At 39.6% G+C, this 17,966-nt stretch overlaps 1 protein-coding gene across 1 annotated transcript in view; it reads left to right on the top strand.

The window, feature by feature from the left end:
• SYT6 (synaptotagmin 6) overlaps window positions 1–17,184 on the top strand; it is a 329,856-nt gene extending 312,672 nt beyond the window's left edge. The window contains exons 5-7 of the mRNA XM_075264086.1: window positions 3,653–3,824; window positions 5,337–5,487; window positions 16,132–17,184. Coding sequence (XP_075120187.1) covers window positions 3,653–3,824; window positions 5,337–5,487; window positions 16,132–16,203 — 395 coding nt within the window. The 3' untranslated portion in view covers window positions 16,204–17,184. The remainder of the gene's footprint in view (window positions 1–3,652; window positions 3,825–5,336; window positions 5,488–16,131) is intronic.
• Window positions 17,185–17,966: the final 782 nt, after the last annotated feature.

Raw genomic sequence — 17,966 nt, 5'->3', positions numbered from 1 at the left:
GACATCTTCGCTTGCGGACAGGAAAGGACGGGCACGGAGTGCAAAAGAACGCACCCGATGCCCATTGAAATGAATGACAGGTGTCAAGGACACAGCTAGTGTCCGCTCCTAATGTCCGTGACAGATTTTGAGCGGACGCTAGGAGCGGACGCTACCTGTCGGACACTGACGGTAGTGTGAACGCTCCCTAACTCACTACCGATCTTCCCTATTACTCACCACACAATTTTGCAGGTTACGAAGGTAGGGTTCACACTGTCATTGGTGTCCACTTAGAAGGTGTCCATCTTAAAAAAAAAAAGAAAATGGACACCTATCATAACGGACACAAACGGACAGTAACTGGCTATCAGTTACTGTCCATTATATGTCTGTTGCCCATAGACCTCAATGTTAAAAAAACGGACACTTACTGTCTGTTTTTTCAAACGGACAGAAAAGTCCTGCATGTAGGATTTTTTTGTCTGCTTGAAAAAATGGACGTGGTTGTAAACGGACACTAAAGGACACAAGATAAAATCCCATTAAAATGAATGGAAATGGCAAATGGACCAACAAGTGTCGTTTGCTAAAATCTTGCACGGACAATAGCCACGGACACTGCTGAGCAAACACCAATGGTACTGTGAACGTCCTCTAATTGGTCAGTAATAAGAGAAAGCCACAATGCAATGCGTGCCACCACCCTAAAAAGTAGATCACCTATCTGAATTGGATGCATTGAAAATAGGTAAATAGTCAATTATGACCTCCTTTAGTTATTCCATCCCAATGCATTCTGCAATGTCCAGAAAAACAAACATAAAATAAAATAAAGATTATTTATTACTTAGCCTATTAATCATACTGCCGTTCTACCCCATTAAGAATAAAAATTTGCATGTGTCTGGCATTGATAGCTCAGCAAAGTACAGGGTGATATTAATAACAATTTCACAGTTTCATTTATATGGTGTATCACTTCTAGTAGTTCTTCATATTTTTTGAGCTGTTATCATTTTTCAAGCTGTTTAGAGAACATAATTTAATATGAATAAACCCAAAGGACAAATCCCTTCCAGCTCACGACTACTACGAAGAAACCGTCCATATTAATAGTAACTTTAATGATTGAACTGAGTCTTCTGTAGCGAAAATCATGGGAATTATTGTGGCAGGTCCAGATGTCCACCATCCGCCTCTTACCACTGTTGGTCAGCTGTTTTTGTCTCAGTGCTGGTGCCTGTCCCTGAATGTGTTGCTTCTTCCTGCCCTTCTCAAAGTCTTAAAATCCCTCTTAAGAAACAGTGCACAGATGTATCTAGGTTGGGGCTTGAGGTTGTGAAGTAGCAACATAAAGTCAAGTTCTCGTGTAGGTCCTGAGTCTGGCTACTGAGTCTTAAGAAAGTTCTACATTTTAAGGAGAAAAGATCAGCCAGACATAGCAAGTTGATCAGTACAATAAACTATTTAGCCTATAAGGCTCATGGATCGGGCAGGTGTGGACAATGGTGGACATTGTTAGAGTGGCAGTTCACACTGTATCCGGCACAATGCAGGTCTTGTTGGTGCAAGAGATGGTACTTTTTTACAGCAAAGGGATCATTAGCTTGAATACTGCACAGTAGCGACCTCTCATTCTCATAGGACCCTCCAGCATTTCACATGATTACTCTCCATACACATTCTACAGTACAGAATGTAGCTGCCTACAGTACAGAATGGCTACTGCTCATCTCTGCCTTACAGCTGGTGACTTCAGTTCACAGTCTATCTTTCGGACATACAACCAATGGATCTGTCAGCACTGGTCAGGTTCATTTGCTTATTCTGGTTACCTACCCGTCACCTCCTTTACACTCAGGTCTTTCTGCCACTTACCAGCTATGTTGTCTCCATAGGGCTTTCTTTGGACTGTGCGGCCACAACAGCACACTACAATTTAGGCCTGTATCAGTTACCTCTAGGTCTCTCCAATGCAGGACTCATCAGGACCCTAAGGGCAAGAAAATTCTCTATTTACCAACTAGCCCAAATGCCCTTCCCCTTTCTGATGACTAAGGCTGCTGAAACCTGTATTGTTTTCTCTAACTACATAAGGAGACAATGTTTTACACTGCACCACAGTTGACCAACATAGCTACTGCACTTTAAGGCTTAGTTCACACGTAAATAACGTGTGGCTTATTTTGGCACCGGAAAAAAATGCTTCCTAATTAGGAAGCGTTTGTTTTTTTTTACCTTGGCACGCTTTTTGTGGAGTGTTTTTTTGTAAAAACCACTTCCAGGCGGTTTTCCCATCCTTTAAGAGAATGGGCTGCAAAAAACGTGTCGTGTTTTTTTACCGCACGTTTTTTTGTAAAAAAAAAATTGACGCTTTTTTTTGCAAAAAAACGCACGGTAAAAAATGCTTCCCATTCACTTCTATTGCTTTCTTCAGGCGGAAAATGCCTGAAGAAAGGTCATGTCGCTTCTTTTTCTCTTCTAGCAGAAAAATCTGCTAGCAGAGAAAAAAAAAAAACTAGCAGTCTACATAGACTAACATTGTATGGAGGAGGATTATGACGTGGATTCTGCTGTCAAAATCCTCCTCCGTGCCCCCGTGTGAACTAGCCCTAATAGATGAATACAGCATATACTTGTTTTTTTTTAACAGAGCTATAAAAGAAACAAACAGCAGGATGGATATAGATGTGTTGCTACTGAAGAGTTAACACAGTGATCAGTAATATAACGATACAAAGACAAAAACGTTCACAATACAATGATTTGGTTCTCAAAATGTTCAATTAAGAGATATTTATTCACTGCATAGTTGCTGGGGCAAAAAGGGGCATTACATGACACCGGGGCACGTCAACATGTTCACCCCAGGAAGGGCACTTAAATAGCTGCTGTCCATTTAAAGGCCCTAGCAAAAATTATTTTATGGAATATATGACAAAATGTACAGTATATTGGTGTTAAATGGCTGTGATATCACTGGTGTATTGAAGAAAATAAAGGTAATAGTAAATGGTTTGTTGATCTATAGATTAAAGGGATTGTCCATTTTCAGACCAATATTAAGAAACAAGTGTTATTGTCTGTATAATGAAGAGTTTTACAGTTTTCCAATATACTTATATATCATTATCTCATCTTCTTCCTCTCTGCTTGCTGCCATTCATTCTGCTTACTGCCTGTGGATAAAAATCAGTCCATGATCATGTGATATACAGTCCATGGTCATGTGATATACAGTCCATGGTCATGTGATATACAGTTCATGCTCATGTGATGTACACATGGGTGCACAGCTCGTTACCAGGCAGATGTCTAATTACTGTTCTGTGACTATAACGAGCTGTGCACCTGTGTGTCCATCATATGACCATGGACTGTATATCACATGACCATGGACTGTATATCACATGACCATGGTCAGAAAGCAGAGATCTAGGAAACCATCAGGAATTGATACAGAAAATATATTGAGAAATTGTACAACGTTGCATTATACAAATAATATTTTTCTCTCAAAATTGGTCTGAAACTGGACAACAATATTTACATGCGACAAAACTAAATATAATTCATGTTTAAGATTAGATATAAACATATGAGTATTTTGATATTGTGCAGAATAGTTATAAAGAACCTTCAAATTAAACGCCTTCATGTTTCTCCACAGATCCATATGTGAAGGTGTCCCTGCTTTGTGATGGACGTAGACTAAAAAAGAAGAAAACAACAATAAAAAAGAACACCTTAAACCCCACATACAATGAGGCCATTATCTTTGATATCCCACCAGAGAGCATGGACCAAGTCAGCCTGCTTATTTCAGTTATGGATTATGACAGGTAAAAAGAATTATTAAAAGTACTTAGTGAAGAAAAATCTCAAAAACTTTAACTCTTTCCCACCCCAAGGCATTTTTCATTTTTGACACCAGACTTCCAAAAGCCATAACTTTTTATTTTTCTGTCCACAGAGTTGTATGAAGGCTTAATTTTTGCAGGACAAATTGTACTTCGTGGTGGTACCATTTAGTAAAATTCAGAATGGGTTGGAATTGAAGAACAACTGCATTTGCGCTTACAGGGCCAGATGAACTTTTTATTTATACCAAATAGGAGACTGTGTATTGCTTTCAATGCGTATTATTCAAATTTGTATGGCAGGTGATACAGCGAAAAAATGTGTTAGGCAGAAGCCTCATATTGTGAAAACACAGCGGCAAAAAAAATGCTGTGTTTTACAGTACCTGCACAGTGTATGAGATTCTGGCTAATCCCATCCACATATTGCAGAAAAAAAATTCTAACTGAAAGGCTGAATTTTCAAAAACACTTGTGTTTTTGAAAATCATAGCATGTCAATCACCATATAGGAAAAGTATTGTTAAAGGTTGGTAGAATGGGTGTCTTCGGACGTAGGGATACCTAATGTGTATGTGTTTCACTTTTATATGCTGTTTTATATTTGTTCTAGGGAAAGTAGATTGATCGATTGAAAATATTTTTTTTTTACTGTAATTATTAGACCACTTATGGATCTTTAACCCTAGATAGTCTGATCACTAAAGCAATGCATTAGAATGTTAAGGCATTGCAATGCATTGTAAAATACATAGAGCAGCCTGTAATGAAGGTGCATGCCAGACAAGACTTAGGTTCCTGGCTCTCAATGTAATGGATCACTGTCGGGAAAATGGAGCTTCTATCAACTTTGATGGAGACGCTAAGGGGGATCAAGATCCATGATGAGTGTGGACACTAATTGCAGGCATTGGCACTAGGTCCCTGCTGTAAAATACAGCAGAGAGTCGACAGCTATGGCAGTGGCTCAGCTCCTGAGCATGCCATGTTTAAATACCCAACGATGTACTATTACGGCACGTTGGGAAGGTGTTAAGCAAATATGTCAAATTAAAGTAAAGGATCTATCAATTTATCTGATCTATATCTAGTTATCTATTTAAATACTTGTGTGTCCTACAAACACGTACCAGAAATTACATCTGATGTTTTTAAATGATTCCGTTTTTTAAAAAAATATTGATGATTTTTTAAAACATATTTATACTTTCCATATAAAAAAAGTTTCTTCAGTTTTGCTGTGTAGGCTGTGATATGACCAACAGGGGTCAAGGATTTAATTATATTTAATGCTCTCTGTTGACAATGCACTATAGATGTAAGTGCCTGGCAGCTTTCAAGAAGTTGTTTTTTTTTATAAAAATGGATAAAAATTATATAAAATTAGTCATAGACTAGTGATCACCATTAAAATAAAATACATTGCACATTCATTTTGTCAATTATTCCAAATGAGGTCATTTTTCTCTTTGTTTATCTTTTACTTCCATTTAGAGTTGGGCATAATGAAATTATTGGAGTGTGTCGAGCTGGTAATAGCACAGAAGGCCTTGGAAGAGATCACTGGAATGAAATGTTGGCATATCCACGAAAGCCTATAACACACTGGCATCCACTGGTAGAAATGAAGAAGTCATTTAAAGAGGTTTGTTCAATAGCTCAAAGTTAATGTTTCATAAGATTTGTAATCTCTGAAACTATGGTCTAATGAAAACCCTGAACATTATCTGACTGAAACCTTGACTATTCAGATATATGATGTCGTAACCTTAAAAACAAGGTTTCAAGTAGAATCCATTTTTTGTAGAAGAGCACATGTTTTACAGATCGACCATTATTATTAATAATAATGGTCTCATTCATTGAAGACATGTCTAGTGGTCCTCAGTGATGCAGTTCAAGTACTTGTATTTGTTTACCACATTCTCTGCTTACCAGTCTTTCTATTAACCTCTTGACTTCTGAGAGTCTGAGTTATAAAGTACAAGAATTCATTGTATATAATGGAAGCTTCATTTGAAATACCCTACAATGTTCTCGATGAGCTTCTTTGCATGAAATAAAATGTAATAAAAATAAAAATTGTATTATTTTTACCCAGTAATACAACTTATACTGTACAGTAGAAGGAGAGGGCATTTTTTCATTACAGCACCTGGCATGTAAACCAAATTGGGACAATATTACATGCTCCACAGTGGACCCCACACAGTATTACGTGCTCCACAGTGGACCCAAAACAGTATTATATGCTCCACATGACCCCTAAACAGTATTATGTGCTTCATAATGGCCCCCAAACAGTATTATATGCTCTACATGGCCCCCAAACAGTATTATGTGCTTCACAGTGGCCCCCAAACAGTATTATATGCTCCACAGTGGCTCCCACACAGAATTATATGATCACATTGGCCCCCCCACACAGTATTATATGTTCACAGTGCCCCCCCAAGCCTGAACTCTGTCATTCCCCCTCTTGATCACACACAGCTTACACCCCCATATACCCCTGTTTCCCACACACAGCTAACACCCTCGTTCCTTCCTCTTGCTTACACACAGCCTACACCCCCATTGCCCCCTCTTGCTTACACACAGCCTGTACCTCCATTTCCTCCTCTTGCTAACACACAGCCTGCACCCCCATTCCCCTCTCTTCTTGCTCACACACAGCCGGCAACCCCATGGACCCCTCTTGCTCACACATGTTCACTTCTGTCCTCCTTACAATCCAGAAAAGCTCCGCCCACACAAGAGTCTGATCATATCCTAGTGGGCTAAAGGACCTTAAATGATATTATTAAAGGTCCTTTAGCCCACTAGGATTTAGCATCTACCGCAGGAAGAGCCTCGAAGCAGATGCTCTGTCCAGGACAGGTGAGTATAAGTGTTTTTTTTATATATTTGTACACTTCCCCTGGGCTGGCTTTTAACGGAAAGGGGCCCAGTCAGGCCCCTTTCCAGTTACAATATGTGTAGTGGTCAGTGAACAAGGATTTCCCCAGGCATTATGCTTGGGGTCCCAGCCATTTCCAGCTAGCTACAGCCCCGTTGCAACATTCCACTCCCAATTAGACCCGAATGAATGGGCCAATTCGGGAGATAGTCTCAAGCTGTGGATGCCGTGGCTGAGTCAGCCGCAGAATCTGCGGGAAGAAGGGGTGTGTCGCTTCTAGCTAGCGGAAAAAATAAGCAAGCAGCTCCATTGAAGTCAATGGGAGCCATTTTGGCAGCGAATTTTGAGGCGGATTCCACATCAAAATCAGCGCCAAAAAACTATGTATGCATTGATCCTTAACTATCTAACAGCCTGCAGAGCCTGTAGAATCTGTACATGAAATGATCTTCCTGATCAGATATGATACACTAAGGCAAACTGTGCAGAACAAAGATATACTTGCAGCAGTAGGTAAAACTAGAATAACAAAATAAGCCATTTTGGCGAAATGGTCCTCCACCACCTAGATGATAGCAAAACAGGATGGAGGCATGTCAGTGATAAAGTACATTGTAATATGTTGTCACAGAGAATATGGCATTGGCAAAGGAATACGAAGACCTGCAAGTTTTTACTGAGAAGACTTGTTTTGTGCACAAATGGTGCAAGAGAAGATATAGGTCTCCAAAAATGTCTGGAAATTAGGTTCAAGGTCTTTTGACTCACATCATGACATCATTCTACACATTGTAGACCCTTCCTCCCTGAAGTACCCCCTTACTTAGGTCACTCTTTCTCCCACATCTCACTTCAGAAAGCCATCTTTTACCCTATTTTTATAGTTTGCCACAATCCCTGTATGCAGTAAGATATCCTCCTCCCCCATAAACTTGTCTCCAGCACTTCGGAGGGTGTCTACACTTGGAAAGGACCTTTATGTGAACAAAGTATTCTTGCTAATGCCTAAAGCTTCCTTCTCCTGGTGAGACACATTACACACAGCGATATTAAAATAATTATTTCATTATGAAACTAAGAGATTGAAAATAGTTATTTTTAATGTCATGTTTGCATTTCTTAATATTTTTAGAGATTTTTGATAAATGACGGTAATTGTACATAATGACTTTTCCTTGTATTTTAGACAAACTGCAAATATATAACACTGACATGATTTGTCGGTGGCATTTTAAAATACCAAATGAATAAAGCGCATTGACTGGGACGGAATTTCACCCCGCAGCTCTCAAGAGTGACAGTTACTTTAAGATTTCATTTCAAGACTATATAACAACAAATTAAGTTCTTTCAGGATATTGAGAGAACATAATATATAAATACCTTTATTTTTAAGTATAAATTCCTTGAGTTGTCTATTTGTGTAAAGATTTTTTCTTTCTTTTGAGCTATCTCAGTGAAGTAATATTACCTTTTTATTGTGTTCACAGAATGACAGTGTTATTGGATCAAGGCACTCTGGAGGGGGAGGGGGAGGTTGGGAATGAATAAGGCATTTCCTAATAGACTTCATCCCACTCCCACTTACAACCAAGCAAAATGGGTTTTTTAAAATTGATTTTTATTAGAGATGAGCGAGTAGTTAAATATTCGATATTCGTTTCGAGTAGCCCCTCAATATTCAACTACTCGAATCGAATATCGAATCCTATTATACTATATGGGGGGAAAATGCTCGTTTCAGGGGTAGGCAACATTCGATTAAATTGAACTTACCAAGTCCACGAGTGAGGGTCGGCTGGATTCTCCGAGAAGTCTTCTCCGTGCAGCGTCCCCGCGGCATCTTCCGGCTCTGAATTCACTCTGCCAGGCATCGGGCCTGGGCAGAGCCGACTGTGCATGCCCGCACTACAAGAAAATGGCTGCTTTGACTTTCTTGTAGCGCGGGCATGCGCAGTCGGCTCTGCCCAGGCCCGATGTCTGGCAGAGTGAATTCAGAGCCAGAAGAGGCCGTGGGGAAGCTGCGCAGAGAAGACTTCTAAAGGTAGGAGAAGAACCAGTGTTGATTGGCCGACTGTATAGCATTCGGCCAATCAATGCTGGTTCTGCATCAAATTTTTCCATTCGATTAGCAAGTGGTACTCGATCGAGTATTTTGAATACCGTAGTTACTACTCGTAGTAATACTACTCGTAGTAATACTACTCGCTCATCTCTAATTTTTATATTTCACCTTTTTCTCGTGTATCGACTACACTCATTGACTAAAAAAATAACACACCAAGTAAGAGTAAATGGAGTTGAAACTTTCTAAGTGTAAATGTGCTGCTGATGATGTATGAAAGTGATTATATTATCAGAGCAAAAACTGTACAATTGAAAGGAGTTTCTAATACAAGAAGAGATACAATCGGTCATGGAGGCATATGGATTCCATATGGTATCCTGTGGCAAATGTGACCACAGATGTAGATCATGCATACTCATAGGTTGCTGGTGCCAAAGTCCCAACTGGTCCCATAACTGTCCGTTTGGCAATAAATCTGGGGGTGTAGTGAAGATGCCACCTGAATGGGGGAACTGCTCGTGCTTGTCAGTGGATCAAACAATACTGTACTGGGGGTCTGTCTGGGCCTTTCCCCAAAATCTCCTAACATTTAGGTTAGAACAGCCTAGCCCTATAGAGACACAGCTCAAAAGTGACTTGAGGACCAGGCCTCTTTTTTCAAAACTGACATGTGTCACTTTAAATGGCAATAACTTTGAGACGCTTTAACTTACACAAGTGATTCTGAGATTGTTTTTTCGTAACACATTGTACTTCATGTCAGTAGTAAATTTTTGTCAATATGTTTTGTCTTTCATTATGAAAAAATAGGAAATTTGGTGAAAATTTTGAAAAAAATGCAGTTTTCAAACTTTGAAATTGCAAGCCTTTCAAATGGAAATCCATACTACCCAAATTTTTTCATAAATATAATTAACCATGTCTCTGATTTATGTAGCAATCAAATTTTAATCACCCTTTCATTTTTTTTCAGATATTATAAGGCTTACAAGTCAAGCAGTAATTTTCCAAATTTTCAAGAAAATTTCCAAAACACATTTTTCAAGGGACCAGTTCAGTTCTGAAGGGTACTTGAAAGGCCTCTCTAATAAAACCCCCCGAAAATCACTCCATTCTAAAAACTGCACTCTTGAAAGAATCCAAAACAGCAGTTAGAAAGTTTCTTAACCCTTTCAGCATTTCACAACAATTACAACAAAATGGAGGTCAAATTTACATTTTTCAATTTCTGTCACTAATATATTCATTTAGCCCTAGAATTTACACATTTACTAAGGGTTAAAGGAGAAACTGCACCCCACATTTTGTTACACAATTTCTCCCGAACACGATAATACCCCATATGTGCTGGTACCCTAATGTACGGGCACACGATCGCTCTCAGAACGGATGGAGCGCTAATTGGATTTTGTAGGCCAGATTTTGCTACAATACTTTTCAGGCGCCATGTCCCGTTTGCAAAGCCCCCAAGGTGCCAAAACAGTGGAAACCCCCAAAATGTCACCCCATTTTGGAAACTAGACCCCTCAAGGAATTTATCAAGGGGTATAGTGAGCCCTTGGACCCTACAGGTGTTTCACAGATTTTTTTACCATTGAGATGTGAAAATGAAAAATTACTTTTTTTTATAATAAAATGTCACTGTAGCCCCAAATTTTTCATCTTCACAAGGGGTTAAAGGAAAAATTGCACCCCACATTTTGTTACAAAATTTCTCCCGAACACGACAATACCCAATATGTGCTGGTACCCTAATGTACGGGCACACGGTCGCTCTCAGAGCGGATGGAGCGCTAATTGGATTTCGTAGGCCAGATTTTGGAACAATACTTTTCAGGCACCATGTCCCGTTTGCAGAGCTCCCAAGGTGCCAAAACAGTGGAAACCCCCAAATGTGACCCCATTTTGGAAACTATACCCCTCAAAGAATTTACTAAGGGGTATAGTGAGCACTTTGACCCTACAGGAGTGTAACAGAATTGGCCCAACAAAAGGAAAAGTGACATTTTTTGCTATAAAATGTTGCTTTAACCCCAAATTTTGCATTTCCACAAGGGGTTAAAAGAGAAAATGCACCCAAAAAATTGTCAAGCATTTTCTCCCAACTACAGAAATGCCCCTTATGTGGATGTAAAGTGATGTATGGGCACACTGTAAGGTCCAGAGCTGAAGGATCGCTATTGGGATTTTAGAGGGCAAATTTAGCTGAAATCTGTTTCAGGCACCATGTTGCATTTGGAGAGCCCCTGAAGTGCTAGAACAGTGGAACCCCCCTCCCCAAATGACCCCATTTTGAAAACTAGACCCCTCAAGGAATTTATCAAGGGGTTTAGTGAGCACTTGGACCCTACAGGTGTTTCACAGATTTTTTTTTACCATTGAGATGTGAAAATGAAAAATTACTTTTTTCCAATAAATCGTCCATTTAGCGCCATATTTTTAATTTTTACAAGTAGTTAGAGAATTAAAAGCCCCCCAGTTTGTCACACAATGTCTCCTGAACACGGCAATACCCCATATGTGGCCATAATCTGCTGTATGGGAACATGGCGGGGCTCAGAATGGAAAGAGGGCTATTTGGCTTTTGAGGGCAGTTTTCTGGTGCCATGTCGCATTTGCAGAGCCCCTAAAGTACCAATACAATGGAAACTCCTCAAAAGTGACCCCATTTTAGAAACTACACCTATCAAGGAATGAATAAAGGGGTATTATCATTTTGAGCCTTAAAAATGCTTCCCAAAAATTAATGTACAAAATGAAAATTTTAATTTTTAAAGAAATCTGCCATTTCGGTGCCCAATACGTTGCACCCACTTCGTGTTGTCAGAGACCTGCACTCCTAAAACTATTAAGTGGGCCATCCTGAGGGGCAAAAAATTATATATGTAGGTATAAACTGCTGCTTGGGCACATAGCAGGGCTCAGAAGGGAAGGAGCACTGCGCTTTTTAGCTTTTGGGGTACAGATTTAGAGGGACTTTCTGGGTGCCATGATGTTTTTGCAGAGCCCTGGAGGTGCCAGTGAACTGGAATTCCCCAAGAAGTGACCCCATTCTGTAAGGGCAATTTTAGGGTCTCTGCAAAAGTGTCATGGCATCCAAAAAAAAAAAAAAAAAAACGTCTAAGTCTGTGCTACAAAAACCAAATAACCCTTCTTCCCTTCTGTGTCTGGCTGTGCCCTAATATCAATTTATACCCACATATGACATTACGTGGATTATCCGGGGTACACCAGTATCATACATGTGTCATATATGTGGCATAAAATGCAGTTTGGGCACACAGCAGGGCGCAGAAGGGAAGGAGCGCGATGCGGCTTTTGGAGCGCAGATTCAGATGTTTGGTATCTGGACGCCATGTCATGTTTGTAGAGCCTGTAGGGTACCAGAAAAGTGGATTCCCCAAAGGTGTGACCCCAGTTTGAAAACTGCACCCCTCAAAGAATTTATCAGGGGGTGTAGTGAGTATTAGTATCCCAGACGTGACTGCACAGCGGATGGCGAAGAGTGAATATATAAGCTGTGCGGAGGACATTGCAAACACCAAATTTCCTACTAGGTCCCAGTAGCTCCTATAATTGGGGGAGTCACTCTGGGGGTCACTTTGGGGTCACTTCTGGTGTCCGTTCCCTCATAAGCTGTAAATATGGGGTGTCCCCTGATATTCGCTCGCACAGCTTATATATTCCCTTCCTGACGCCGCCAGTTGTATTCTAATGATTTGGCGATTTTTGCGGGTTTTTATTCTTGCATTACTAGATGCTATATTTTCTTTACTTTTCTGGTGACGCAGCCATATAAGGGCTTGTTGTTTGCGGGATGAGATGTATTTTGTAATGACACCATTTTTGGGTGCCTACAACTTACTGAATACATTTTATTAACTCTTTTTTTGCTGGATTTAAATAAAAAAAATCAATTCCGGTATTTCGTTTTACCTTGTAAATTTTTCGCCATGCAGCGTACAGTATAAGTAACATATTATCTTTATTCTGTGGGTCGGTACGGTTACGGCGATACCTCATTTATATTATTTTTTTATGCGTAACTAATTCTGCAGAACAAAAACACATTTGGAGACATAAATCAATGTTTTTTGCATCGCCATCTTCTGAGAGGCGTAACATTTTTATTTTTTGGTTGACAGTGTTGGTTGGGGGCTTATTTTTTGCGGGACAATGTGTGCTTTTTATTGGTACTGTTGTGAGGTGCATTTGACTTTTTGATCACTTTTTATAGCACATTCTGTAAGGTGAGATGGCGAAAAATCACTACTTCCGGCGGGTTTTTTCCGTTTTTTTTTTCCGTCATTCACCGTGTACATTAAATATTGTTTCAGTTTTATTGTACAGATTGTTACGGACACGGCGATACCAAATATGTATTGTTTTTATTAATTTTTAGGGGTTTTTTTATAATTCATTTTCTATAGAAAAAAAGGGTTTTTGGGGCTTGATAACTTTATTAATTGTTTCAAAACACTTTTTTTTTTTTTCCACTTTTTTTTTTTTTTAACTTTTTCATGTGTCCCTATGGGACACTTGCATGAGTGAAGCTTGCATCACTGATCCTGTTTACAGAGTGAGTCACAGGCTTCAGTAAGAGCCTGCACGTTATCACTCTGTAAACAGGAAGTGAAGCTCGGCTCGTGCAGACGGACGGGACAGTACAGCTCCAGAACACGCCGGCCAGGATACAAAGGTAAGTGGGACTCAGGACTGCCAGGGGTGACTAATCAGACCCCTGGCTACATGGTAGGGATACCAGCACCCCCCGATCTCGCAGCGGGGGGTGCCGGGGATCCCTACAAGATCGGGCAACCCGTTGTTTGCCGTGATCATGTTTGATCACAGCAATCAACGGGTTAAAACCCAAAATCAGCACTCATGTCTGATGGAGGGGGATGGAGCAGGATGTTAGGTGTCAGATACAACTAACACCTGCTCCAAGAACACCCGCACTGCGCTGCGGGGATTGTTTACATCCATGTGGTACTATTACCACATCGGTCGTGAAGCACTAGACATCCATGTGGTAATAGTACCACATGGGTCGGGAAGGGGCTAGATGGTGGGCAAATTGTCAACTGACCAGTTTCTCAAAGTCTATCAAATGGACAAAATGTCTTTGAGTGGGTCTTAGATTTGTGATTAAGATTATTAATACTGAAATTCATGTGATGTATACAGTATGCATTCATTTTCATGGATTATCACTTTCTTATAGCACCAAAACCCCAAATTGGGAATTTCATGTATCCTCTGCTTGGTGTGTTACACATTATATGAGGCAAGGTTTCTAAGCGTATATACCATGTGACACATATCTTGTTAGGTATAGGAAATATATATATTGTATACCTTGTGTATGTTCCAATATACATATTGCAAATGTGTAAATTTTGTTTATCTAACAGTGTATGGTTTTAATCTGTGCGTAAGAAACTTGCTTTATTTATATCAATAAGTTTACATGGAGGAATTTGAATCCAATATTGAGATGGATTTTGCCTCAAAATCCAATCCAAATTTGTCCTATATTTGTCTCCCACTTTATTCAATCGGAGGCAGATACCAGAGTACGATGCTGAAAAAATAAGCGTCCTACCCAATCTTGCAGTAGATTTACATCTGAGTGAGTCCCAGAACTCGCTGACTAGCCCTTCTGAGGTTAGATAAAGCCATAAAGTCGAGGGCTACAAAGTTGAGAGGAATTTGAGGCAGAAGTCCACCTCAAATTCCTCCTAAATTTCTGTCATGTAAACAGCCCCTAAATCTTCAAACTAAGGGTACATGAATACCTAGTGGTATTGGCAATGCATACATGTTTTAAAGGGGCTCTATCATTGACAAAATGTGTTTTGAGCTAATCATATGCCTGAATAGCCTTTAAAAAGGCTATTCAAGTGCTGCCCCCAGTTTTTCCAAAGACCCCCTCCCCCCATTTTTCTTAAAAATTGGTAAAACTGATATGCTAATGATGCTCATTGAGCACCCTGGGTGTTCCCCATGGCCAACGAGCATCCCCCATGTCATACCTCTTTCGCGCCCCTCCATGGCTTATGCATTGTTATGGCCTCCTCCATGCTCTGTAGTCTCGCTCCTGCACTTCAAATCCCATGCATGCGCAGTAACGCTCCATTTTGAGTGGTACTTCGCATGCCCTAGCGCCATTTTCTTGTAGCTACTTATAGAACTCAGCATACTGCTCAGTATGCTGCTCTATAGCGAGCTACAAGAAAATGGCACTCAGGCATTCGCAGTAGTGCTCAGAATGGAGCGTTACCGCACATGCATGGGATTTGAAGCACAGGAGCGAGACTACAGAGGATGGAGGTGGTTACAGCAAGTTTGGAGGAGGAGGCCATAACAGAGTATAAGCCACGGAAGGGCATGACAGAGGTATGAGGCAGGGGGTTCCCGCTGGCCCTGGGGAATGCCCAGGGTGCTCAGTGAGCATCATTAACATATCGGTTTTACTGATTTTTAAGAAAAATCTATGGTCTTTGGAAAAACTGGGGGCAGCACCTTTTTAAAGGCTATTCAGGCATATGACTAGCTCAAAACACGTTTTGTTAATGATAAAGCTCTTTTAAACCATAGAAATTAGATTGTATACTTAACAAGAATCATCAAAATAGAGTTTCTGAGAAAAAAAAATCTCAGAAGTAATAAAAAATAAAAATTTTGTTTTATTTTAAAAAAATCCTCTAATTTTCTTGGGCCATGAATCTGAAGAGACTCATCAGAGCGCCATTGTAAGTAAAGCACAGAGTACAATAAAGGGAGACTCGAATCACAAAAATTATTAAAAACTTCACTCTTAAAGATAAAGATACGAAAAAATCAAGGACTAGAATAAAGCGGTCATACTGATAAATATCTAAACCATGTAACATACCAACAAAGGCACAGGGATCAGTTAAACATGGGCAGTTTACTCCCATGTACTGTATGTCAATACTGATAGCTGAACTGTCTCCCTAGATAAATGATAGATTATGTACAATGTATGGACAGCTCAAAGGGTTAAATCAAGGGTCCAAACATACACACTCTCCTTATATGCTGAGGTTACTGGCCTAATGCCACGTCAACAAGACAAAAGGTAAGTACTGAACCCTACATGCTACATGTTTGTACATTCATCTGGCTTATCGAGCCCCTATAGACATCTCCTTCACACTTATCAGATTTCATCATTATAATGTCAGGCCTCTTTTTGAGGTTGAAGAAATAAATCAGTGATGTTACAAATATGATTTTTAGAAAGTTCACATCCCCAAACTGTTTCTTGACGCTAACATATCTTCTTCTCTTCATAGTGGCAAGGCCGAGCGGCTAGTTTTGACAGTCAGGGCTCATGCCCTTCTCCAAAACCTCCACCAACTCCATGAAAAACACCACGTTTGATGCCTGAATTTTTGCACCAACTACCAGACTTGTTTGAGAATCCTGCAGAAGATCTCTCACCTCCTTAACAGCAAGTCATAAAACCAACAGGTCAAATGGTCTTTACTTGACGTTCAAGAAGATTGCAGGAAAATGTACATGTGATTTGGTTTCGTCTTGGTCTGTAGTCTCCTGAAATGTTATATTTTGATGTTTTCATGATAAAAATGGACAACAAAATGGAGAGATATAAGAGCAGACTGAAGCAAACTCATGTCAGTGCGTGAATATTTGTTGTAATGAATGTAAATTGAAGTGTTCTTCTTTGCAGGAAATCTGGGAGAATTACTGACATGACTGACGTCTTTACTTTCAGCCAGGGTTACAGTGGTGCGAAGAACCGAAGGCTGAAATAATTCCGATTTCTATTCTATTCTAAAGATCTTGTATGTCCTTTATATGTGAAAACATAATCATCAACCTGTGTTGTCTTTGATGATTTTGTGTAATATGACAAGAGAAATGCTTTTACATCTTGAGCTTTGTTTATGCTTGCAATGACCTTAAGCGGCAATTTACACTTCTAGATTGAATTAACTTTTACCTTTTTACGGGAGTTGATCTTTTTACACCCAGTTCATTGAAATTTTAAGAGTGCATTTAAATGCAATCCTCCTAATGCAAAGGCGATCCTTTACCTATTAGGGATCCCTGTGCTGCTCTCAGGAAAAATCAATACAGACAGCAATGACAAAAAGGCAATGTTCAGTGTTTACGTATCATGCTGCATGTCACCTGTGGCCCTTTTACTAGTGAATGTTTTGTGGATCAGCTTCTTTATCCTATACTGTTGTTCACACTAATGTATGGTCTGTCCACTTATTTGTGTGCTGCATTGAGATTTGGCATTGTCTTGTTTATAGCTTGGCAATGCTCATCCGAATATATATAACATAAAAGCGAATCACTGCCTTTCATTCAAGCTTACAGCTTCCCTCTACATAAACAATGGATTTTCTAGCATTACTGTTGCTGAAAATATCATATGATATATGGTTAGGTATACTAAAGTTAATCTTTATTAAAGATATCTTGTATAAGTTCATGTAAACGAATGTTAAATACTTTTCATGGTGCAGAATACTATCTAAAACCAGCATCAATACATGGAACTGTACAAAGTTGCTGCCTGATCAGTAGGTACCGTAATGGGGGCCGCATACACCCATACCAAAGGCAGTGGGGCACACTTGGGAAACATGGACTTCTAGTAACTTTCTTTAAGAGAAAATATTAATCTAGAGAGAACCTGTCACATAAATATGCATCTGTAGGCAGTGGGTTAGCAGGAAATGCTGAGCAGATTGATATATAACTCTATGGATAAAGATTCATTATAACTTATAATTTTGCCATTGACGTTTCTACTCTTTCTGTGCTGAGAAGTCAAGGAGACGTTTCTAACAGTGACTGACAGACTCCCCTATAGGACTCTGCACACAGTCAGCTGTCAATTATTTATAGTACAACTTCCTTAACTTCTCAGCATAGAAAGAGAAGAAAATTCAATGGATAAATAACATTATATTAAATCTTCTCTCGCAACCTATATATCAATTTGATCAGCGTGTCATGCCCTGTAACATGATGGACAGCATTTTGCAAATGACAAGTTACTTTTAAATAATAATATTCTCTCTGCTGACACTAGATGTACCTTACTGTATATCCCGGTTTATTATATATATGATATTTAATTTAATTTAGT

Source organism: Leptodactylus fuscus, chromosome 2, assembly GCF_031893055.1.
Source record: "Leptodactylus fuscus isolate aLepFus1 chromosome 2, aLepFus1.hap2, whole genome shotgun sequence".
Taxonomy (NCBI): domain Eukaryota; kingdom Metazoa; phylum Chordata; class Amphibia; order Anura; family Leptodactylidae; genus Leptodactylus; species Leptodactylus fuscus.
This window is presented reverse-complemented; position numbering and strand designations above follow the sequence as displayed.